Source organism: Salmo trutta, chromosome 35, assembly GCF_901001165.1.
Source record: "Salmo trutta chromosome 35, fSalTru1.1, whole genome shotgun sequence".
NCBI classification, from domain to species: Eukaryota; Metazoa; Chordata; class Actinopteri; order Salmoniformes; family Salmonidae; genus Salmo; species Salmo trutta.
The window spans coordinates 26,422,487-26,445,894 of NC_042991.1; the positions used below are offsets into that span (position 1 = coordinate 26,422,487).

The 23,408-nt window shown below is 42.9% G+C and overlaps 1 protein-coding gene across 9 annotated transcripts in view; it reads left to right on the forward strand.

The window, feature by feature from the left end:
- Positions 1 to 23,408, forward strand: part of LOC115174952 (collagen alpha-1(XII) chain) — an 89,927-nt gene that overhangs the window by 54,814 nt on the left and 11,705 nt on the right. For 7 of the 9 annotated variants that reach the window (XM_029734016.1, XM_029734018.1, XM_029734021.1 and 4 more), the window contains 26 exons: positions 248 to 377; positions 786 to 925; positions 1,563 to 1,692; positions 2,037 to 2,176; positions 2,296 to 2,425; positions 2,664 to 2,803; positions 3,680 to 3,809; positions 3,931 to 4,070; positions 4,275 to 4,404; positions 5,583 to 5,725; positions 7,195 to 7,324; positions 8,296 to 8,438; positions 9,146 to 9,275; positions 9,911 to 10,030; positions 10,371 to 10,523; positions 10,701 to 10,817; positions 12,255 to 12,407; positions 12,502 to 12,576; positions 13,742 to 13,881; positions 14,063 to 14,186; positions 14,519 to 14,662; positions 15,080 to 15,244; positions 15,379 to 15,417; positions 15,573 to 15,711; positions 17,097 to 17,239; positions 17,842 to 17,951. In XM_029734016.1, the coding sequence (XP_029589876.1) occupies positions 248 to 377; positions 786 to 925; positions 1,563 to 1,692; positions 2,037 to 2,176; positions 2,296 to 2,425; positions 2,664 to 2,803; positions 3,680 to 3,809; positions 3,931 to 4,070; positions 4,275 to 4,404; positions 5,583 to 5,725; positions 7,195 to 7,324; positions 8,296 to 8,438; positions 9,146 to 9,275; positions 9,911 to 10,030; positions 10,371 to 10,523; positions 10,701 to 10,817; positions 12,255 to 12,407; positions 12,502 to 12,576; positions 13,742 to 13,881; positions 14,063 to 14,186; positions 14,519 to 14,662; positions 15,080 to 15,244; positions 15,379 to 15,417; positions 15,573 to 15,711; positions 17,097 to 17,239; positions 17,842 to 17,951 (3,378 nt within the window). The remainder of the gene's footprint in view (positions 1 to 247; positions 378 to 785; positions 926 to 1,562; positions 1,693 to 2,036; positions 2,177 to 2,295; positions 2,426 to 2,663; positions 2,804 to 3,679; positions 3,810 to 3,930; positions 4,071 to 4,274; positions 4,405 to 5,582; positions 5,726 to 7,194; positions 7,325 to 8,295; positions 8,439 to 9,145; positions 9,276 to 9,910; positions 10,031 to 10,370; positions 10,524 to 10,700; positions 10,818 to 12,254; positions 12,408 to 12,501; positions 12,577 to 13,741; positions 13,882 to 14,062; positions 14,187 to 14,518; positions 14,663 to 15,079; positions 15,245 to 15,378; positions 15,418 to 15,572; positions 15,712 to 17,096; positions 17,240 to 17,841; positions 17,952 to 23,408) is intronic. The other 2 variants (XM_029734022.1, XM_029734024.1) reach the window with 1 other exon arrangement.

The following is a 23,408-nucleotide window of genomic DNA, read 5'->3' on the forward strand; positions in this document are numbered from 1 at the left end:
CATGTAGTTTTACAGACCATAGAACAACTGTGGTACATGGGCCTTATCTTGTGGATCTGGTGTATGACATACCATCTGCATCCAAAATGGCACCCTATTCCTTATATAGTGCACTACTTTTAACCAGCTTAGGTCAGAAGTAGTGCTCTATGTGAGGAATAGGGTGTCTTTTGGGAGGCAGCCATAGTGTTCATGTATGTCTGTTGGAGCTTCTTTTGGTGAGACACCATCTCGCTCTACTTTGTAGGAGCAAGTCTCAGAGAGCACAACCACCACAGTTCTGAAGAGCCTCTCACCTAATACACAGTACACAGTCACTGTTCTGCCAGTGTACCCCGAGGGGGATGGGCAGACCCAGGCCAAGGATGGAACAACAAGTGAGTAACGACGACTTATACCACAGCAATGTTGAATACAATATCTTTCTGTAACTTTGTAGCAAGCACAGTCTGCATATGTAGGTGGATATTGCATCATGATTGCAAGGTATCCCGATATCTTTTCCTACCTGTCCTGATATCTTTCCCAACTGTCTCGATATCTTTCCCAACTGTCTCGATATCTGGTTTTAATGTCCAATCTAAAATGCCCTTCTAGCCAATCAGAAGGGCATTCTAGAATGGAAGGGCATTCTAGAATGGACATTAAAACCAGATAACGGGACAGTTGGAAAATTGCATAGTGAAAGAGATGAATAAATTAGCTCATCTGCAGACATACAATCTATATCATGGTTTTCAAATCAAAGTGATGGCTAAGCTACTCTGTTTTCTCTTGGTGCTCAGAGCCCCTGGGCTTCGTGAAGAACCTGCAGGTCATTGAACCCACCACCAGCACCCTGAAAGTGCGCTGGGATGCAGCTGAGGGGAACGTGCGCGAGTACATCATTGTCTACATCCCAACTGCAGGCGGAGAGCAGGACGTGGTACGTCCTGGTAGTCTCACCAACATAACACCCCTCCTAATTCTCTGAGAATGGTCTACTCCAGTGGAGGCTTGTGGAGGGTGAAATCCATTACAATGAGGCCATCCTTTGATTTAAAGTGAACAAGCCTCAACTGGTGTGTTCCCCTGAAGCTAGTCAACATGGCTTACTGCTGGTGTATTCCCCTGAAGCTAGTCAACATGGCTTTCTGCTGGTGTATTCCCCTGAAGCTAGTCAACATGGCTTACTGCTGGTGTTTTCCCCTGAAGCTAGTCAACATGGCTTTCTGCTGGTGTATTACCCTGAAGCTAGTCAACATGGCTTTCTGCTGGTGTATTCCCCTGAAGCTAGTCCGATGACTTTCTGCTGGTGTATTCCCCTGAAGCTAGTCAACATGGCTTTCTGCTGGTGTATTACCCTGAAGCTAGTCAACATGGCTTTCTGCTGGTGTATTACCCTGAAGCTAGTCAACATGGCTTTCTGCTGGTGTATTCCCCTGAAGCTAGTCAACATGGCTTACTGCTGGTGTATTCCCCTGAAGCTAGTCAACATGGCTTTCTGCTGGTGTATTCCCCTGAAGCTAGTCCGATGGCTTTCTGATTCTGACTGATATTCTATCTTCTTCTTTCTTGAACAGGACCAGGTGTCTGGAACAACGACCACCACTGTTCTGAAGGAACTCAATCCAGATACGGAATACACAGTGACAGTGGTGCCTGTCTACCATGAGATGGAGGGTCTCTCTAGGTCTCAGAATGGAAAGACAAGTGGGTTGAAATGACAGGGTGAAATTAAATGATACGGGTGGCAGGTAGCCTAGTGGTTAGAGTAACCAAATGGTTGCTTGTTAGAATACCTGAGCCGACAAGGTGAAAAATCGGTCAATGTGCCCTTGAGCAAGGCACTTATCCCAAATTAGCGCATGGGGGGCCTTACTACTATGGCTGACCCTGTAAAACAACACATTTCATTGCACCTATCCGGTGTATGTGACGATAAAAACATATATTTTTTCTTCTTAAAAACAAAATGTGTCTGCTACTTGTTCAGGAATTGCCAGCTCGTACAGTACAGTAAGTGTGATGCTATAACATTGTATCCTCTGCCTCAGATCCTTTGGGTGGAGTGAAGAACATGAAGGTCATCGACCCCACCATCAACAGTCTGTCTGTTCGCTGGGACCCAGCTGTCGGTAACGTGCGCAACTACAAGGTCTTCTACGTGGCCCAGCCAGATGGGAGGGAGCAAATGGTACGTCTCCTATTCATCTCTCCATCCCTTTTACTATCAACCCAGTCATGTTTACATTATAATCAAGTTGTGTAATTGTCATACAGTGCTAACATTGATCTTCACTTTGCCCTGAACAGGAACAAGTCTCAGGGGGCACCACCAACCTTATCCTGCGTAACCTGGAGTCTGACACCCAATACAACGTGTCTGTTGTCCCAGTCTACCCAGACGTGGAGGGCATACTGCAGTCTGAGATGGGAAAGACAAGTGAGTGAAGCATTTCAGTACTTACTTTAGCTCATGAACCCTATTCTCTAACACTATGGAAGCATATACCTGTCAAAATGTTTCATTTTTGAAATTACAGCTTTTTGACAGCTACAAGCTTCCATATCCCATATTACAGTTGTATGATTCCATATCAGACTAAATTTTACTCAGTAACGGCTTAAGAACATTAGCGTTGACATTTACTTGGAATGATGTGTGTCTTCTTCTTCCTCAGAGCCTCTGGGTGGAGTGAAGAACCTGCAGGTGACTGACCCCACAACCAACTCCCTGAGGGTACGCTGGGAGCCAGCTGAGGGGGACGTGCGCCAGTACACTGTCATCTACGCCCCGCTAGCAGGAGGACCTGAACTTAAGGTACAAAAACAACACTTTATACGGTATAGAAGCGATATTTGAAGACTCACTAAACTGATCACTTTGAGCACTATAAACATGTAGGTTGAATACTTGATTAAGATACCGTAAATTCCGGACTATAAGCCGCAACTTTTTTCCCAGCTTTGAACCTCGTGGCTTAAACAATGACGCGGCTAATATATGGATTTTTCCCGCTTTCTATTTTTTTCTCCAAAAAAACACATTCTGTGACGTGCTCAGTTTTTTGGCGGCATGAAGCTTTCATTAGACCAATGAAATTGCCAAACGGGTTAAGGTCAAACAACTTTTTTGTTTACTGTTTAGATTAAATCGAGCGCTCTCAAACTTCCCATCATTCTGATTACGGTAGTCATTTTGTCACCCTCATCATGACAAAGACACGGAGAAATGCATATGATGCAGCTTTCAAGTTGAAGGCGATTGATCTGGCTGTTGGAAAATGAAATAGAGCTGCTGCACGGGAGCTTGGTCTTAATGAGTCGATGATAAGACGTTGGAAACAGCAGCGTGAGGAAAAAAGACAACTAAAGCTTACTGCTAATTTTTTGTTACAAGCCGTGTTTCGTTAAAGCCTATTTATTTTTGTTACAAGCCGTGTTTCGTTAAAGCCTATTTATTTTTGTTACAAGCCGTGTTTCGTTAAAGCCTGTGTAAAGTTCATTTGTTTCAATGTACCGGTAGGCACCTGCGGCTTATAGACATGTGCGGCTTATTTATGTTAAAAAAATGTTTTACAATTAAATTCAGTGGGTGCGGCTTATATTCAGGTGCGCTTAATAGTCCGGAAATTACGGTACATCTTTATTAGGGTGGTTTTAACATTTTTGCTAATCTGATGACTCTTTTTCACAGACTACGGTTTCTGGGATGTCAACCAACACCGTTCTGAGGAACCTTGTGCCAGACACAGAGTACAAGGTGACATTGGTGCCTATGTACGGCGATATTGAAGGGAAGAGAAATTCTGAAAATGGAAAGACAAGTAAGTCATGACTGAAAAAAACAGACAATACAGGGACAATGAGTACAGTGAAGAAGAAAAAAAGGGTTACAAAATAGAATAAGTGATTTGATGCTAAACTTGTTATTTTGTGTCTTGTCAGAGGCGTTGGGTGGGGTGAAGAACCTGCAGGTCACTGACCCCTCTACTAGCTCCCTCAAGGTGCGCTGGGAGCCAGCGGAGGGCAACGTGCGTCAGTACCGCCTCTTCTACGTCCCTGCCTCTGGCGGAGCCGAGGACATGGTAAGACCACCAACTATCCATGCCTTAACTTCTGATGCTGCACGGGGTATTTCTTGACCAATCAGATTTGAGTCGACTACGGCATCCATATTAGGAATTTATATACCTAAGAATCTGATGACTTCCTAATATGGATGCTATAGGATTCAACCAATCTATGTTATAAACACTGATAATGCAACTCAAACACCTCTCTGTGAACAGGAGCAAGTGTCTGGTGGCACCACCAACACCATCCTGAGGAACCTTCTCTCAGACACGCTGTACACTGTCACCGTGGTCCCCGTCTACCCCGAGGGAGAGGGCCTGCGCCAGTCAGAGACTGGAAAGACGCGTAAGTTATCAAGTGACGAAATTCCAATCATCCATTTTGTTTTCATCGGGATAAAGACGTGCTCTTTTCAGTTGGTTTGATTCAGTGGCATTTCAAATTTGGAGCCTGTTTGGTTTTTCCAAAGTTTGAACTCAAGATACCGGTAGATAGGTCTCAGAATAATAGATACTCTCATAGGGAAACATTATTGATGAGGTCAACATTTAACAAAACTGAGTGGAAATAGAAAATGTTGTATTGAAATCTCTGAACCAGATAGCATTTGCACAACCCCCCTCCCCCACAACGCTTAGATGGAACAAAGGTGTAGTTTATCTCACAATAACAATAATAACAATAATAATAATAACACTAATAATAACAATAATAATAACAATAATAATAACAATAACACTAATAATAATACTAATAATACTGACAATAATAATAATAGTAGGTTGCCCTGCCTGTGTCTGTTTTTTTTATACCCTGCTGTGTGCATCGATGTTGTTTCTGCTCAAATGGTTTGCCATGTGCAGTCAGCAGAAATCCATCCCAGTGAAGTGAATTGGAAAGCTGTGATTCCAGCGGAGCATATCCAGTATTACAGAACACATGGTGCATAATGATTCCAAATGGGAAGATACTGTATGTTTGACAGACTAGTCTTCCTAAACACACCATATGCATGTGTTTCATATAGAATGAACCTCGCTGTTGGATAAACAGGTTCTATTTGGTATGTTTTTACTTATGAATAAGGTGGCTACGTACTGCATCTAATCTTTAATGGGCTAACGTGCTGAATGCCAGAGGAATATGCACATCTGTTTTAGTTTAAAAGTGAAGTTAAGAGGCTTTTGCATAAGCCCAAACGGTGCAACTTCTCCATACGTTCTCTTCACATAGACACTATAAAATCACTTGGTTACTAGAGACTACTTCCCTCAGCATTTGAGTCCCCCCTCGCCCCTTTTTTTACTGAGCTACATCCTGTTTGAAACATAGCAGTCTATTAATTCTCACATTTTCTTGTGGTATCTTCACTTAGTTAGTACTCTTCTAAGTAAGGCATTGTAAAGTAAAATCAGAGTTGTTGTTTGTAGAGTAAAATCAGAGTTGTTGTTTTATGTTTTTGAGGTTGTATATATAATTTCCCTCCCCTCTCTTGACTTTCTCTGACCCTCTTTGACCCCCAGTTCCACGAACCCCTCCTAAGAACATCCAGATCTACAACCCCACTACCAACAGCCTGAACGTGCGCTGGGAGCCCGCCTCTGGCCAGGTGCAGCAGTACCGCATCGTCTACGCACCTCTGTCTGGAGACAGACCCGCCGAGACAGTAAGTTCTCTAGATGCATCCCAAATAGCACCCTATTCCCTATGTAGTGCCCTACTTTTGACCAGGGCCCATAGGACTCTGGTGAAAAGCAGTGCACTATATAGGGAATAGGGTGCCATTTGGGACTTACAAATGATCTCTCTCCACTGTTAACCAGAGCCTGTCATTATATTAAGAGGGGAGGCACGTTCACTCAACCGCTCACTCTCCCTGCTCAGACCACTCAGAGGGAAAGGTAAAGTCCACTTAAGCGATAAAAGTGTAGAGTAGGGTTGCTGGGCTCTACGTTTGATGAAGATATCGAAAACCCTCACTCGAAGAGTTTGTTAGGGAGTTTGTTTAGAATCTCCACAGATGGCATTCCTTTAGTAATGAGGTTGGTGTTCGTTAGGCTAATGGGGAAATCCAGACTTTTTGGCTTTTAATTCTCTGTCTATCAGCATTGATTTTATGCACCGATGCGATACACATATCTTGGATTACAGGAGAAAGATAGAGCTAATTGGCCTACAAACAGCTTTTACTGTACCACTAGCAGTTTGGAAAATGTGCACATGCACATCTGCGATAGACATAGATGAAAATTGTAACGTTTGATGTTTTGGCCTTGGTTGGACGATAATGAGGCTGTTTTTATTGGAATGTTCTTTGATGCAGCAGTAGGCCTTAAAAATTCCTCATGCTAAGAGACAGATTTTTTTTACCAAAGCATTCGCCAGCTCAGCTAACCTCCTGTCTATTCTCAATCAGGCTCCATTTTGTGAGGACAGCCTTATGAGTGCTTTTCACAGGAAATATACTTTATTATATACCTCAGCTACCTGCATGTCTTGTCCATCACTCTTTCAACTAGGAGATTTTCAGTTAAATCCTCAGATAAGCTTTAGATGAAGGTATTTAGCATGATGTAATGGCCGTCCCCCAGACAAGCTAATAGATAATGTGCTGCTTAGTGACAGTGGTGACCCTGGTGATATGAGAAGACTGGGCTCCACTGTTGTTAGAAACAGGGGTGAGATAGATACAGTACACATTGAGGCCTGTCCAATGACAGAGCACCGGTCTCGTGGTGTTGGTTACGTCTTTGCATTTACCAGACGATGGATGCTTCATAACACTCATTTGTTTATCAATCACTTCTTAGCTAAATTCATGTATTTGTTTAGCGTTTTAAACCTCTTCAGGGCTTTGTTAGTACTTCATGTTAACCTTTGGCACTAGGCTCCCTCCAAGAAGACTCTAGCATGGATTAACAGTGAGCTCATTATGTACGTTAGCAGTGCCAGAGCAGTATGTAATGCATGAAAAAGGTCATTTGAATAAGAATCCTTCTTCCAGGATGCATCCCAAATGACGCCCTATACTAACGTAGTGCTCTAACTAGGGAATAGGTTTCCATTTGGGATGCAAAACAATCTTCCTTTCTGGGAAGCCATCATTGTGATCTATGTCTTATGACCTCTCCAAAGGTCCTGGTCCCGGGAAACATCAACAACGCGTTCCTGGATTCGCTCATTCCCGACACGCCGTACTCCATCAGTGTCCTGGCTCTGTACGCCGATGGGGAGGGCTCGCCAGTGAAGGGAGACGGCAAAACATGTGAGACTTGAATCCAACTTTGTTGTTTACATTGATACTACCGACTCATGCGACTCTTGTTTACATCGATACTCTCGACTCATGAGTGTTACTAATGCTTCCACACATACTTGCTTATACTTTAGTCTACATTCAAATACGCACACACACACACACACACACACACACACACACACGCACACGCACACGTAGCTATATATAGTGGTGGTTACTAGGTCAAATCAAATCAAATTTTATATGTCACATGCTTTGTAAACAACAGGTGTGGACTAACAGTGAAATGCTTACATATGGACTCTTCCCAACAATGGAGAGAGAAAAAAAATAGAGAAATAATAGAAACACATAATAACAAAAGTAATAGTAAATACACAATGAGTAACGATAACTTGGCTATATACACAGGGTACCAGTACCTAGTCGATATACAGGGGTACGAGGTAATTGTGGTAGATATGTACATATATTATATGATATATTATATGATTAGGCAAGAGGATAGATTATAAACAGTAGCAACAGTGTATGTGCTGAGTCAGAAAAGGGTCAGGGCAGATAGTCTGGGTAGCTATTTGGTTAGCTATTTAACTAAATATTTAGCAGTCTTATGGCTTGGGGGTAGAAGCTGTCCTGGGTCCTGTTGGTTCCAGACTTGGTGCATCAGTACCGCTTGCCGTGCGGTTGAGAGAGAAAAGTCTATGGCTTTTGGCTGGAGTCTGACAATTTTTAGGGCATTCCTCTGACACCGCCTGGTATAGAGGTCCTGGGTGGCAGGGAGCTCGGCCTACACACTACCCTCTGTAGCACCTTGCGGTCAGATGCCAAGCAGTTGTCATACCAAGTGGTGATGCAGCCAGACAAGATGCTCTCAATGGTGCAGCTGTTTAACATTTTGAGGATCATGTGGTGTGCAGCGTTGCTAGGTACATGTGTTTGAGTGTAACCCAGTATTTTTGCTGTTGCTGTTGCAGTGCCCCGTGTTGGACCTAGGAACCTGCGGGTGTTTGATGCCACCACCAACACTCTGACCATCGTTTGGGACCACGCGGAGGGCCCAGTGCAGCAATACAAGATCGCCTACGCCCCCACCACAGGAGACCCCATCACTGAGTTTGTGAGTTCATAGGTTGGATCCCAAATGGCACCCATAGGGCTCTGGTCTAAAGTAGTGCACTATATAGGGAATAGGGTGCCATTTGGTGCACATACAGAGTCTTTCTCGACAGACTTTCACGTAGCAGGGAACTTTAAGGTTTACTCGAGGAACGAGTGAGTTCATGACCTAAGCATGTCTCTTTTTATATGTGGCTGAGTTGCAAATCAAATACACTCCTCCACACTCCCATGAACTTACTGTTCAACGTGTTACTACTGCCGAAGCGCTGTAGGCCTACATAGTCTTACTTCAGCGTCTGTTTGGTTAACTCCAGCAAATAACTGCTGATTAGTAAGATGAATTAAAGGCTCAGTTAGATCAACATTATCACTGGAAACATTACGTTACATTACGTTGGGTTATTAATGACTTTAAACACAGAGCTGGAGCACTTTAGGGCAGCACAGCAGCGCTGCATAATTATTCCCTAGTAAGCCAACCATTGAGTGACATAACAAATGCTTCTAAACGAGAAAGGTCAGGAGCGCTAACCCTCCAGTGTTCCAAGAGGATGGGGAACTTTCATTAACAGCCTTCTTTTTGCTCTCTGCTGCATTGATGTAGGAGCAAGCCTAGAATTAGTGCATAGCTTCCAAAAGTAATTCCATAATTATGTTCCTTTTTTAATGAACTGACTAAGTTCTCTGTGGTATTTTTCCTCACAGACGGTTGTTCCTGGCAACAGAAACAATGCCATCCTGCAGAACCTGCTTCCTGACACCCCCTACAGCATAACTGTTGAAGCCATCTATGCTGATGGAGCAGGGCCATCTCTGATCGGGCCCGGACGCACAGGTAACGCAGTTAGGAAAAGTGTTCAGGAAGTGTTCAGTCTAGTATACTGTACACCTGGTCGGTCTAGCTAGCTGGACAGAATTTCCAAGCCTGATGAGCTGAGCTGGGAGTGAGAACTGGAAAATACTTACAAGAGCCATACTATATTCAAACGATTCCAAAAAATATATATTTTGAAGAGTTCGGAAGATTGGGAATTCACAGTAGAGGCAACTGGGAAAGCTCAGCGACTGGTGAACAATTGCCCCGAGTTACACAAACAATAGAAACGTCATGTCTTGGCTTTAAAAGAAGCACCACTGTGGATGGGCCTCGCTCCAATGGGTTGTCACCACCCACGCAAACAAACCTACCCACTACCCAGTTCAGCTCCCTCAGCAAGACTGAAAAAATCTATCCAGCCTAAACACATGTATTACTCATAATAGTCTTCATAAACTGAGGAGGAGGAAAAACACCAGGGGCTGCTGTAGACTTGTAGCCCAGGATATGCTGTGGTAATGTGGTGACTTACTGCACTGGGGCTAGCTATTCTGGAAATGGGATCATAGCCTCACTTGTTGTTGGCAGTAATTGCCGTCTGATTGAATGTTGACATGTCTGCTCTCTCTGCTGGTGCTGTGCCTCTGTTATAGTCGGCCTGCTGGAGCCCTTGAGCCTGCGCGTCTCAGACGAGTGGTACACCCGCTTCCGTGTGGCCTGGGACCCCTCTCCGTCTCCAGTGCTCGGATACAAGCTGGTCTACACGCCTGCGGGTGAGATAACGTCAGACTCTGGGCCACGTCTGTGCAATCATGAGAAGGGACCCATAACACCCTGAGTTACAAGACTTCTCAGTATCATGCTTTGTCATGCAGGGTTTTATATTTCATTGTCCATATCAACCAGCCACACTTTCTAGTACAAAGCCAAAGTTTATTAACAACAATGAATAAGTAATGATGCAGAATAATTTTCATGAAATCTAAGGGCCACACCTTGACATTTCAATTGAGATGATTTCAGGTTTATAGCAGACCGCTCCTCTCCTCTCCGTATGAGTTTGTGTTGTAGTGTTGCTGTTGTAAAGTAGTTTGTGTTGTGTTTTGCCTGCAGAAGAAGATCAGAGTAAGAGCTTGGATGTATTTGTGGGTGACGTGACCTCATACACCCTCCAGAACCTGCTCCCTGGCACCACCTACGATGTCAAAGTGTTTGCCCAGTATGGGGCTGGCATGAGTGGGGCCCTCGAAGGACAGGGAACAACACGTATGTGTTTGAATAACAGAAATATCCCCTTGCTTGAACATCAATGCTAACCTGAAGACATGCTTAGTCCCAAATAGCACCCTATTCCCTACATAGTGCACTACTTTTGACCAGGGTCCACTGTAGCCTCAGTCTTGACGTCAGTCTGATATCTTCTTCTTGTGTTCTGCTCCACAGTCTACCTGAACGTCACCAACATCGAGACCTACAACGTTGGCTTCGACAAGTTCTGCATCAAGTGGAGTCCTCACAGGGCTGCCACTTCCTACAGGATCAAGCTCAACCCTCTGGACCGTAAGTCTCAATCTTAAAGCCATAATCCTGAATTCCTGTTTCAGCCAAACATTAATCGCAGATTTCACCTTCTACCCTGAAAAAGGGCTGCATTCCAATTGAGTATATGCTTCCTTTTATGTAAAAAATCTGAAGCCACAAAGGAGAATGTTGAAGGGACATCAACACATGATGTATTTGTCAGTCACTAGTCAGAGATGCTATAGATTCTCCACGGATCAGAGCCACACCCTCTTCTGTGTTCAGAACATTGAAATGGCTCTGTGCTGCGTGTTGAGATTGAGTCTAGACATTCACACGACTGTTTATCCTTAGCCCTCCCCTGTGTTTATCCCTCGAAGGAGAATGCATGATGTGGCGTTTTCTGAATGCATACGTCCACCAAATTTTTATTGTATCGCTGACTGAAAAGATGACATCCTTTTAATTACTGTCTGCCTTTGAATCAATCTGTTTCATATTCACACATAGAACCGGGGTATAAACTGTTAAAAACAGGAAGCAGTATCCCAAGGATTTAAATATTGACATGATAGTCATTACCCATGACACATTTCCAAACTAAAGCAGGCTTTGCTTGTGTGAGAAGACAGCTGCTGCAGAAAGCACTCCCCGAAGGTAAACAGTCCCCAACTTTTGAGAAGCTAGCAACCTTTTAAAGATGCTTCAGACATAGACAGAGGCAATGGTTTGTCTGAAGTGGAATGCAAACAGTGGTGGAGGAGCGAGGATCATGGCAAACGTCTCTGACCAAAAATGACTAAGAAATGACTATGGGAGCCTTAAACAGAAAGGGGTCAGCCTAGGAGAGGTGAATGAGGGGATATGGGAGCCTTAAACAGAAAGGGGTCAGCCTAGGAGAGGTGAATGAGGGGATATGGGAGCCTTAAACAGAAAGGGGTCAGCCTAGGAGAGGTGAATGAGGGGATATGGGAGCCTTAAACAGAAAGGGGTCAGCCTAGGAGAGGTGAATGAGGGGATATGGGAGCCTTAAACAGAAAGGGGTCAGCCTAGGAGAGGTGAATGAGGGGATATGGGAGCCTTAAACAGAAAGGGGTCAGCCTAGGAGACGTGAATGAGGGGATAACTCCACTTTATAAGGCCATTGTCTTGGTCTCATGGTTCATTTGACCCCCCCAAAAAAACATTCTCAAAATATTTCTGCATTTTCCCCAAAACAATTCATATTGAATTACATGTGTAAAGTGATAACACAGATATTACATGTATTTTGACATTATTGTTTAACCGCAGAACTGTCAAATAACCCCAGCTGAATGGCATTAACTCTGGTTTGCGTACTCAGAGAAGACCTGTGATTTTTATGAGGAGCAACGTTTCAAGCAGCAGCCTCAGCACTCAACACATGTCAACATGTTTCTCTTCTCAACATAGGTCAACATGTCTCATATTTGTCTTTGTGCTGTCTCTGTCTAGCCTCCAGTAAAGGTCAGCAGGAGATCACCATCACTGCAGCTCAGAGCCAGTACTGCTTCGAGGGTCTCTCCCCGGACGCTCTCTACAGCGCCACCGTGTTCGTTCAGACCCCCAACTTGGAGGGCCCCGGAGTCAGCACCAAGGAGAGAACCCGTGAGTATTGAAAGTCTTCAAAATGTTACTTTGTGTTGTTTTGTGAATTGTCCATTCTTGTCTATTTTGACTTATTGTTGTCTCTTTGTCAAAGTGGTGAAGCCTACTGAAGCGCCAACACAACCCCCCACTCCTCCACCACCTCCTACCATCCCCCCTGCATGGGCAGGTAAGCAGAAATGGCAGCATATCCACCACATCCATAAAGCCACAGAACCACACAGAACCAATCATAACCCAACGGAACCATACAGAACCACACTGAACCACACAGAACCATACAGAACCACACAGAATCATACAGAAACACACAGAAACACACAGAACCATACAGAACCACACATAACCACACAGCACTGCATCCACCAATGCTATGGAATATTTGAGCTTCAAACCAGCTGTCAGCTTAAAAGACATCCGAATGGTTTTATTTGTGTGTGTTTTTAGTGCCATCAGAATGGTTTTATTTGTGTGTGTTTGTAGTGCCATCCGAATGGTTTTATTTGTGTGTGTTTTTAGTGCCATCAGAATGGTTTTATTTGTGTGTGTTTTTAGTGCCATCAGAATGGTTTTATTTGTGTGTGTTTTTAGTGCCATCAGAATGGTTTTATTTTTGTGTGTTTTTAGTGCTATCAGAATGGTTTTATTTGTGTTTTTAGTGCCATTAGGTGAAAGTAATAAAAAGGCAGGTTTAGAGAATATGCAAAACACTCAACATCTCATTATTTGGCAGAAGCAGAGACCTGCAGACTTATTTCCTCTAGATCAGAGTTAGTGTTAGTGCCAGTGTTAAACTAATGGCCGCCACATGGTCCACACAGACCCCCAGGGTTTTTCAATGGAACACAACCATTGACTAATGAATAACCTAGGTGTTCAAAGAAGCTGTTTGTTTGATAAGATATTGTGTAAAACTTGTTTATGGACTCAGACTTGGAGCACGGGATTGCGAGAGATAAAAAAAAATGTGCTCTACCACATCAGGCAGACATTATCTTTTGTTTTGCCAACTACTTTTTTTGTACTAAGCGAGAAAGCCATTAAAGAGCAGTTCATTTCCAGCCCTCATGGTGAGCAAATGTTTCTTGTTTTGATCATTTTTTTCAGGAAAGTTTGATCAGTTAAACCAATAATTGCTATGTACAGCTTCATTATGTCATTGTTTTCCTCGATGGTTTTGTTTTTGAGATTCCTGCAGACGTTTTTATTTTCTAGGTTGCCCACTCTCTTTCTGATGCCTGGCTGACGCCTGGTGTTCCAGGCAGCTCAGAGTCTGTGGCCTGCCATGGAATCTATGTAGTGCAGTTCATTGAGTTGTTTTTCTTCTGCCTCAGTGTGCAAAGGTGCCAAGGCAGATGTGGTGTTCCTTATCGACGGCTCGTGGAGTATCGGGGAAGAGAGCTTCCGGAAAGTGGTGCAGTTCGTCTTCAGCATGATTGGAGCCTTCGACGTCATTGGATCGACAGGAATGCAGGTGTGTAGTGCTGTAAATAGAGGTATAAATCGTGTTACAATATGCTTTTAAGACTATAATTGTTAGTCAACTTGGTGATAGCTGTTAGTTTTAGCATAACATACTACATAGAATACCAGGTACGCTATGACATCATACTACAACTCCTTGTAATGCTCATGTCTGTTTACTTTGGAAACAGGTGTCGTTCGTTCAGTACAGCGATCAAGCAAAGACAGAGTTCAGACTGAACTCTTACTCGGACAAGGGCAGCGGTCTCGCTGCTCTACAACTCATTCAGTACAGAGGAGGAAACACTAAGACCGGTGAGCCTCTTCCCAAACCCAGCACCCACCAACTAGTCTCAGGTTGTAAACGTTACAATGACACCAACACGTTCCATGAGCCTGGTCCCAGATCTGTGTCTGCTCTTAACAAATCCATTACTATCACTGGCGTGATAATGAGTGACATTAAGAAGTTGGCATTATGGCACAAACAGACTGGCATTCAGGCTAACATTTCAATGGATGCAAGCCAAACATGCTTATTCTTTATAGATCCATCCACTAAATAGACATTGTTGTCTATTCAAAGTTATCCGATATCACACTAATTAAGTTGTCATTTTCATTGACCTTTCTTTGTTCTTGATCAGGTGTTGCTCTGAAGCATGTCAAGGAGAAGGTATTTACGTCCGAAAATGGAATGAGGAGGAATGTCCCCAAGGTTGTGGTAGCTGTCACAGACGGTCGTTCTCAGGATGAGGTGAAGAAAAACGCTGCCGCCCTGCAGCATGCTGGTAAGAGTTACTGAGTTTGCTGAACAGGAATCTTCCAGTCAAACCGTCAATCACAACGAGTGTGTTGTTTGTGTTGTTTATCTTGTCATTGAATTATCGACAATCTGTAACTTATTAGAATCACCAATACACATAGTTGGTTATGTGAGTTTATAAACTGGGTGGTTCAAGCCCTGAATGCTGATTGGCCGACAGCCATGGTATATGAGGTCGTATACCACCGGTATGACAAAACATACATTTTTACTGCTCTAATTACGTTGGTAACCAGTTTATAATAGCAATAAGGCACCTTGTGTCCAGGCACTCTGCGTTGCGTCGTGCGGAAGACCAGCCCTTAGCCGTGGTATATTGGCCATATATATACCACACCTCCTCGGGCCTTATTGCTTAAGTGTGAACGTGTTCCTCCTCCAGGTTACAGTGTGTTTGTGGTTGGTGTTGCCGATGTGGATTATGCTGAGCTGCAGAACATTGGGAGCAAGCCAAGCGACAGACACATCTTCGTTGTGGACGACTTCGACGCCTTTGCAACTATCCAAGACAATCTTGTGACCTTCATTTGCGAAACCGCAACATCATGTGAGCTTTTTTGGGTCTTTTGTATTTTGGATAACACTTAAATTAATCGCTAACTGCTAAATACTTTATCTCCCATGAAAATAAATTCTAGAAACAAATTAAACTGTTGCTTATCTTTGATATTATCTTCACAGCTTGTCCCCTGATCTACCTAAATGGATTCACATCACCTGGTAAATATGCTCAGATGATTAATTATGTGCATCCCAAATTAGAACCAACTGCAGAAACAGCATGCATTATTTCCTCATTTTTGTATATGAGGAATTTCTTAGAACTTCCTGGAACCTCCTAGAACTTAGTAAGACAAATTTACCTTGTGTTCTAGGCTTCAGGATGCTGGAGGCATTCAACCTGACAGAGAAGACCTATGGCTATATCAAGGGAGTGTCTATGGAAACTGGTTCCTTCAACAGCTACACAGCCTATAGACTCCATAAGAACTCCTTCCTGACCCAGCCCACCACGTGAGTCTGAGATACCATTGTCTTGGATTAGAAAATTCTGGTATTTTACCACAAAAATTCCCAGGTATTCCAGGTTTGAAAATTCCCGGAACCAGGAGGGAATAATAATCCAACCAACCAGAATTTCTGGATAACCTAGGCATTTTGTGAAAGTTGACAGAATTTTGCAACTCTACCATCGTCTCTGGCTTGGATTGGTCAATTCTACATCTTGTGGTTGTATGTCTGCGCTGCTTTTCTGAGCTAATGGATTTAACGGATAATTGAGTTGCAGCACAAAACCTGCCAGCACTTGCTGTGGATCTCTGGTGAATTACATGTCTTTAAAATGCCCTCAGGCAAACATGCTGGAAAACATTAGCTCAAAACCCTACTTAGCTGAGCACGATTTGTTAATATGTTCCCTAATCATTCCATATGCTGTGGGTGACCTTGTCATGGCTTGATTGACCTTTGAAGGAAAGCAGCACCTAGAGTAGCATTTGATCTGCAGAATAAAAAATATCAATACTTTTTTTCATCAATACTTTTTTTCCATTGTAAAAACTGTAAAACCAAGGAATTTGGGGAAAGTTGCTGTACTTTCGTAACCCTAATACTGTTTGTTCAGATTCCAATGATATTCTCAGACTGAAAGCTTGTCTACGCTTAAGTGGAGGAAGACTGAGGAGATGGAGGACAATGCAGGGAGACAACCGTTAAGAAATTATATGTTTTCGAACGTTACTTTTTTGTGGGTCCTTTCCATCATGTAAAAACTGTATAAACGTCTGTTTGGCACTTGGATATAGCCCAGGCCACTAACATGACACGTCTTGCCCAACTATGTTCAGACAGACTGTTAGACACCATTCCCCTCTAAACTAGGTCAATAGATTTACGACATCCTGTTAAGTGTTAAGCAGTGATCTGAAGTTCTGGCATATTGTTCAATCTGAAGTTCTGGCATACTGTTGATTTCACTCAGCCCACGTAGCTCAGAGACATCCAACTCCACTGTCTATCTCCTACATCATACATCTCTAAGCGCTTTATCAGCTGCACAGTAGGCCTATCAAATATCCCCGGTCAGCTTAACATTCCACATAGTTTTACCTCTGTTTTTTACTCAAAGGAACAAATTCATCCATATCCCAGTGCTACATAAACATATGGTAATACTGTTTTACCCATTTCATATGTATATACTGTACTGTATTCTAGTGAAATCCTATTGAACTATTTCTGTACATATGCTATTCTATCCACGTATTCTTCAGATATCCATATACTGTCCATAATGTCTATACATCCCATCACATATATACTGTATATTGATGGTGAGTTGATTTTGTAGTTTTTGAATGGTCAGTCTAATTGTGGGTGTTGCGTGGGGGTTTGAACAGAGAGATCCACCCTGACGGACTACCTCACTCCTATACCATCATCATGATGTTCCGTCTCCTCCCGGACACACCCACTGAGGCCTTCGACATCTGGCAGGTGTCCACCAAGGACGACAAGCCTGAAGTCGGGGTCACCATCGATCGTAAGGCATTCTAGCCTCTTTGACTTGTGCTGAGTGGTTGTGGTTGTGGATTTGAAGGGGTTGAGGGTGGAGGGTTACAGGAAGGGTTACAAGAAGTTCCTGGGGTTGTATCCCAAATGGCACCGTATTCCCTACATAGTGGGCCCTGGTTGAAGAAGTGCACTACATAGGGAATAGGGTGCCATTTGGGATGCTGCATAGAGGAAGGATGAAGTAGTGTTCTGTGAGGAGAAGATATCCAGCAGCTGTAGATATCTTTCTGTGGTTCTGTCTGATATCCTCTCATGGGATCAGTGAATGGATTGTAATGGGCTCCAGAGCACAGGGCTGCATTGGTCTCCCTCAGTAACCACACGCAGCCTCATCCAGCATCCTGTACTAGCTAGCTTCAGCTGGCCTTTATAAAGCCCCAACCATGCTGTTTTATGTTGTAGCTATCACAACGCATATCTGTTTGTGCTTCATGATAAACTATCCATTGATGATGGTGGAGTCCTGTTTCTAGTTTAGGAGCTTTGCATGACACCAAGTCCTAATGTGACGTTGGAGACCTATCTGTAACCTCTTTCTTTCTCTCTCTAATTGTGTTTTTGTCTTTTCAGCTTCTAGCCAAACTATATCGTATTATAACAAGGATACGAGGGGGGAGATCCAGAGGGTCACTTTCGACAATGATCAAGTGAAGAGAATCTTCCATGGAAGCTTCCACAAGGTAAACACCGACTGCTTGTCTGCGTGACTGTTGGGATTGGAGGAATATACTGGGTGTAGTGAAGTAAATGGCTGGATTATATAACATTCTGGGCCTGGCAACTAAGACTGGAGGTGTGGTACACCAATCACAGCTGGCCCCTTTGTTCTTGCGGTAAGCTTGGCATGTCCCGAGGATATACAGACACTGAGAAGGGATACCTGGCATTCCAAATATGTTATATGTTACAGGAGGTGTACCTCCGATACAGCTACAGACATGTGTGCTGCAAAACGATGTTTGCTTAATCAAACAGATGGTCTTTGACTGTAAATTGTAAAAACCCCAATGTCACATGGTGCATGGATTGTTGTTATTGATGGTAATCAATACCTCTCAAAGTAATCAAGAGATAAAAGTGGCAATTGATCTTGTAGCAGTTTCTTAGGACATTAAAGCTAATCAAATGGCTGGTTCATGCTAAGCTGAAGTGGTCGTGTTTGGTCCAGGTCCAACTCCACATAGGTTGGAGCTAAATGAAATTCTAATTCCTTGGTTGTTGGTTTCCAAGAGGAACTAGTGGGGCAGAGAAATCAGGGGTGTTGCCATATTTGATCACTTGGATTAGCATTAAGTTCAGTCCCTGAGTTGTAGCCTAAAGGAAGAGAGACCACTAAAGACTATAGGCATAGAGTAGTAGACTGTGTATAAAGAGCTATAAAGAAGCACTCCCCTCTGGTACTTACAGGAATGTGTCTAACAGCGGGAATGCGTCCTTCACCATAAGGTCAGAGCAGGGTGCTCATGGGGGCTGTGGAAATGACGTACTGCAGGGGATGGTGGTGTGGACAACCCTATTACACATTTTCACTACAATCTATAAGTCTTTTTGGGGAGACCATTAAGTCACTGCTGGCGTGCGAGTCTGGAAAATATTGGGTCACTGCTATTGCTATTAAACAATTACATCAGAGAGGCAGTGGAATGCGAGGCTAGGGGGAAGTTTTCTCTGTCTGCCTCTTTCTCTTTCTCACACTCACTCTTTCTCTCTCTTTCTCTTTCCTTTTTGGCACTGCTGCAGTTTCTCTGCCTGGATGTTGGAGACAGGCCTAGTATTGCCTCTGTTGCCTCTGGTAGCTAAACACAGGGGAATTCTTGCTGCTGCTGTTGGGGGGGTGACTCTGTTCTGGGGTTTACCCAGTGTTCCAGCAGGGTTGTGCAGGCCTATATGCTGTGTCTGTCCCAGTGTTCCAGCAGGGTTGTGCAGGCCTATATGCTGTGTCTGTCCCAGTGTTCCAGCAGGGTTGTGCAGGCCTATATGCTGTGTCTGTCCCAGTGTTCCAGCAGGGTTGTGCAGGCCTATATGCTGTGTCTGTCCCAGTGTTCCAGCAGGGTTGTGCAGGCCTATATGCTGTATCTGTCCTAGGGTGAGAGCATATGCCAGATAGAGCTGATACTGGCCACAGCTTCAAATTCAAATCAAATCCAATTTTATTGGTCACATACACATATTTAGCAGATGTTATTGCGGGTGTAGCGAAACGCTTGTGTTTCTAGCTCCAACAGTGCAGTAGTATCTAACAATTCACAGCAAAACACACACATCTAAAAGTAAAAGAATGGATTTAAGAAATACAGTACCAGTCAAAAGTTTGGACACCTACTCATTCCAGGGTTCCTCACCACTTCTACCACCCTCTACATTGTAGAATAATAGCGAAGACATCAAAACCACAAACAACACTTATGGAACCTTGCAGTAACCAAAAAAGAGCTAAACAAATCAAAATATACTCCACATCTGAGATTCCTCAAAGTAGTCACCCCCTGCCCTGATGACAGCCCTGCACCCTCTTGGCACTGTCCCAACCAGCCTCATGAGGTAGTCACATGGAATGCATCTCAATTGCCTTGTTAAAAGTACATTTGTGGAATTTCTTTCCTTCTTAAGGTAGGGTTGGTATACAGAAGATAGCCCTATTTGGTAAAAGACCAAGTCCATATTATGGCAAGAACAGCTCAAATAAGCAGAGGTCAGTCAATCCGGAAAATTTCAAGAACTTTGTGCAGTCGCAAAAACCATCAAGCGATATGATGAAACTGGTTCTCATGAGAACCGCCACATGAAAGGAAGACCTAGAATTAGCTCTGCTGATAAGTTTAACCAATGGCAAAGCCTGTCATGTCTCCTTTAATAGATGGCACATGACAGGAGACTAGGCGGTTTACTGCTCTCACTGGGGACAGGACCTCAACCACACTTCTCACAGTGACTCTCCCAGACAGACATACAGTCAGACAGACAGACATACAAACAGACAGTAATGAGCTGGGATTGATTAGTGTAAGCGCTTTTCACTTGTAATTTTCTCTTCTGTCAGTGGAGAGATCGAGTCTTTCTTTTGCAGAGTGGCAAAATGCACATGTCTTTTTAAGAGGCAGATGACCAATAGTTACAGAGCTGTTGACTTGTAGAATCCACTTCTCCATCCCTGCTGCCAGCATATGCAGCATAAACAAACATGATTTAGACAGGCTAGCTTGAACCCAGACTCTCACTCCCTTATTTGATTGATGTCCTGATTAGTTTTTTTAGCCATCTCTGGCAGGATTATGAAAGTGTTGTATGCTGAGGAAGGCTATGGGCTTTTAAACAGCCAGGTTGCACTGCTTCACCGCAAGGCTGATTTACCTCGATCTAATCAGTCAGGAAAGAGCTAACTCAGAGTTTGAATGGTCTTAGTCGTTCTGCCCCTGAACAAGGCAGTTAACCCACTGTTCCTAGGCCGTCATTGAAAATAAGAATTTGTTCTTAACTGACTTGCCTTGTTAAATAAAGGAAAAAAAATAAAAAATTGTTACCGGCGATGATCCAAAACTCCCTAAAATGGGTTTAACAGACGTGCTCTACTCAACAGGACAAATCCTATGAGGATTCTGAAGGAATTCGGAGACTCCTGTGGGTATATTTGGTTGAAATACAATACCATTCTATCAACAGGCAAAAAAAACAACTCCCTTCTACTACTGTATAAACCTGCTCTAGATGCCCTTTTTCTCACCAGTAACCCTCTCTTTCAACCGAGATTAGGTAAGTTTACAGTAGGTTTAGCAGATCCACAGGATTCAAACTCTAAAGCAGTTACTTAGACCATGATTGATAGTTGTTAGGAATCATGCAAATATTCATGTCCATAAAGATGATAAATTAGTGTTGACATACCCTGACAGCTCGACTATGCTTTTCATCATTCAACATGAACGTATCAAAAGTTTAATTAATTATCGAAAACCATTGTCTTGTGTTTGGATAATACAATAACAGTCTTATGCCTATCATACCAAACAATACTCAAACAAAGGCATATGGATGTCATGGAAGCTTGAGTCAATGAACAAAAGGAAAACCATACAGATGTAGGATCTTAATTTGATCACCCTGTTGCAGGAGAACTTTCCTGCAATGCAGAACATTTAAACATGTAGTGTATTTTAGGTTTAAAAAGGCTTCTGAAGTTTGAAATTTCCACTTAGAAATTTCAGACTTGATTTTCCCTGTATCATCCCTACAAAAATGTCAATTAATTATTTTCATGCCCTAGTAAATTGGCTCAAATTAAGCTCTTACATCTGTACAGTATATAGTCCAAATGGGTAGAGAACCCTCAAGACGTATGTATGAAGAGGCTAATATGCTTTAGACGATGGTGAGCATGAGGTCCGAGAGAGAGAGGACATAATCATACTTGAACGGTAGAAGGTCTGGCATAGGGAGGTGCTGTGTAATCTGTCCCAGTGACTGACCGGAGGTCAAGGGAAACCCCAACATCTGTAACGTGGCCGTCACGTCAGTGAGCTTAGAGGGAATGCCATTTTTAACTATGCTGCTTGCTGCACACCACGTTTTTACCAAGACAGGGAAACCTTGACCAAGGGTTAACCTTTTGGTCATTATAGCTTCTTGGCATCTCTTTTCTGCAGGTTAAACTGTCAGATTTTTTATTGGTCACAAAGATATTTGTTTTATTGCTCTGTTTGAATAGCTGGGTCTAACTCAGAGCTGGGCGTTCTTAGAACTTTCTCTGAACGTTATTAAAGTTTTCTTGTGGATTTTATTTAATTGTTTTTAAATAACATTCTTACAACATTGGAACATTTTCTTAATGTTCTCAGAAGAATTTGAGAACCTGACTTTAAATAGAACCATGAGTAAACCTGTAGGAAACGCTATGACGACGTACTGAAGTTGCCACAGAAATTGCCACAGAATAACACATTCTTTAAACTATTTGAGAACATCCCCAATATCAAACCAGTTGGAGAACGTTCATAGAACATTACCAACATTAAAATTAAATGTAACCATGTTTGAACATGTAGGAAACCCTCTGTTAAAGTAATGAAATACTAACTAAATAAAGTTTTTTTGTGAAGTTCCTTAACTGTGCTGAGAATGTTTCAAAGCCAAGCAACTATCCTACACCATTCCCGGAAAGTTGTGGGAAGGTTGTATGTAAAATAACCATAGGATAACCACGCTCTCACCAAGCGCTAAGAAACATATGGTTCTCAGAACGTTATGTGTTAACTGGGCTTAAACTGAACTGGAGACTGTATAGAGCGCCGTCTGATGATGTAATTTCCTCGAGTGGAGTTGATCATTTCTCCAAGTTGCTTTCTTAGGGTATATATTTACCTTATTTACCCGCTCTCTGTCCAAAACAGACTCACAGTTTCCATAAATTGCTGAGCGTGCTCCACTGTCTGTCTGCTCGCTCTCCCAGAAGAATCCTGAGATACAAGCTTCCTCCGCTAGTGGTCTGCAAAACATAGCTATACATTTCCAACGATGTTGACCACAATCAATGAAACCGCATGTGGTTGCCAAATCTCTGGGACTGACTCCATGGCTTGATACAGTAGCATGTTGCCTGCTAAGTAAGAATGTGAATGAACTCCACAGAACAGCAGCTAGCCTCTTGGCAGTAGAGGGAGAGAGTAAAAGGGAGCACTTCTTATGGCACACCACAAAACTACATCATCAGAAGATGTGAGGTTGATCTGAGTAAGGAATAACAACATAATGCATACATTGACTCTGTGAAACATAGTGGTGGAAAGACTCATCCTTGGTGTACACCACATACACTTTAACCCCATCACCACAAGTAAATGAGAGAGATGAATGGATGACGATGCTCTATAAATCATTGAGCAAGCATCTTTTGCTGAAAACATCTGATCTGGTATTTCCTACTGTGTTTTACCACACCAGATTAATTTTACTATGATATTACATGCTATAGGACTAATATATGTAATTAACAGTTAATACATTAGTACAGATTACTTTTTGAACCAGAACCATGTATCTTATCCTGAGAAAACTTTTAGGACACTGTACATCCTTAGAATTTAGTGTTAGCTATCAGAATGTGTTGAAATCGTGTGGCTTTATTTTTCTCTGGTCTACCTCTT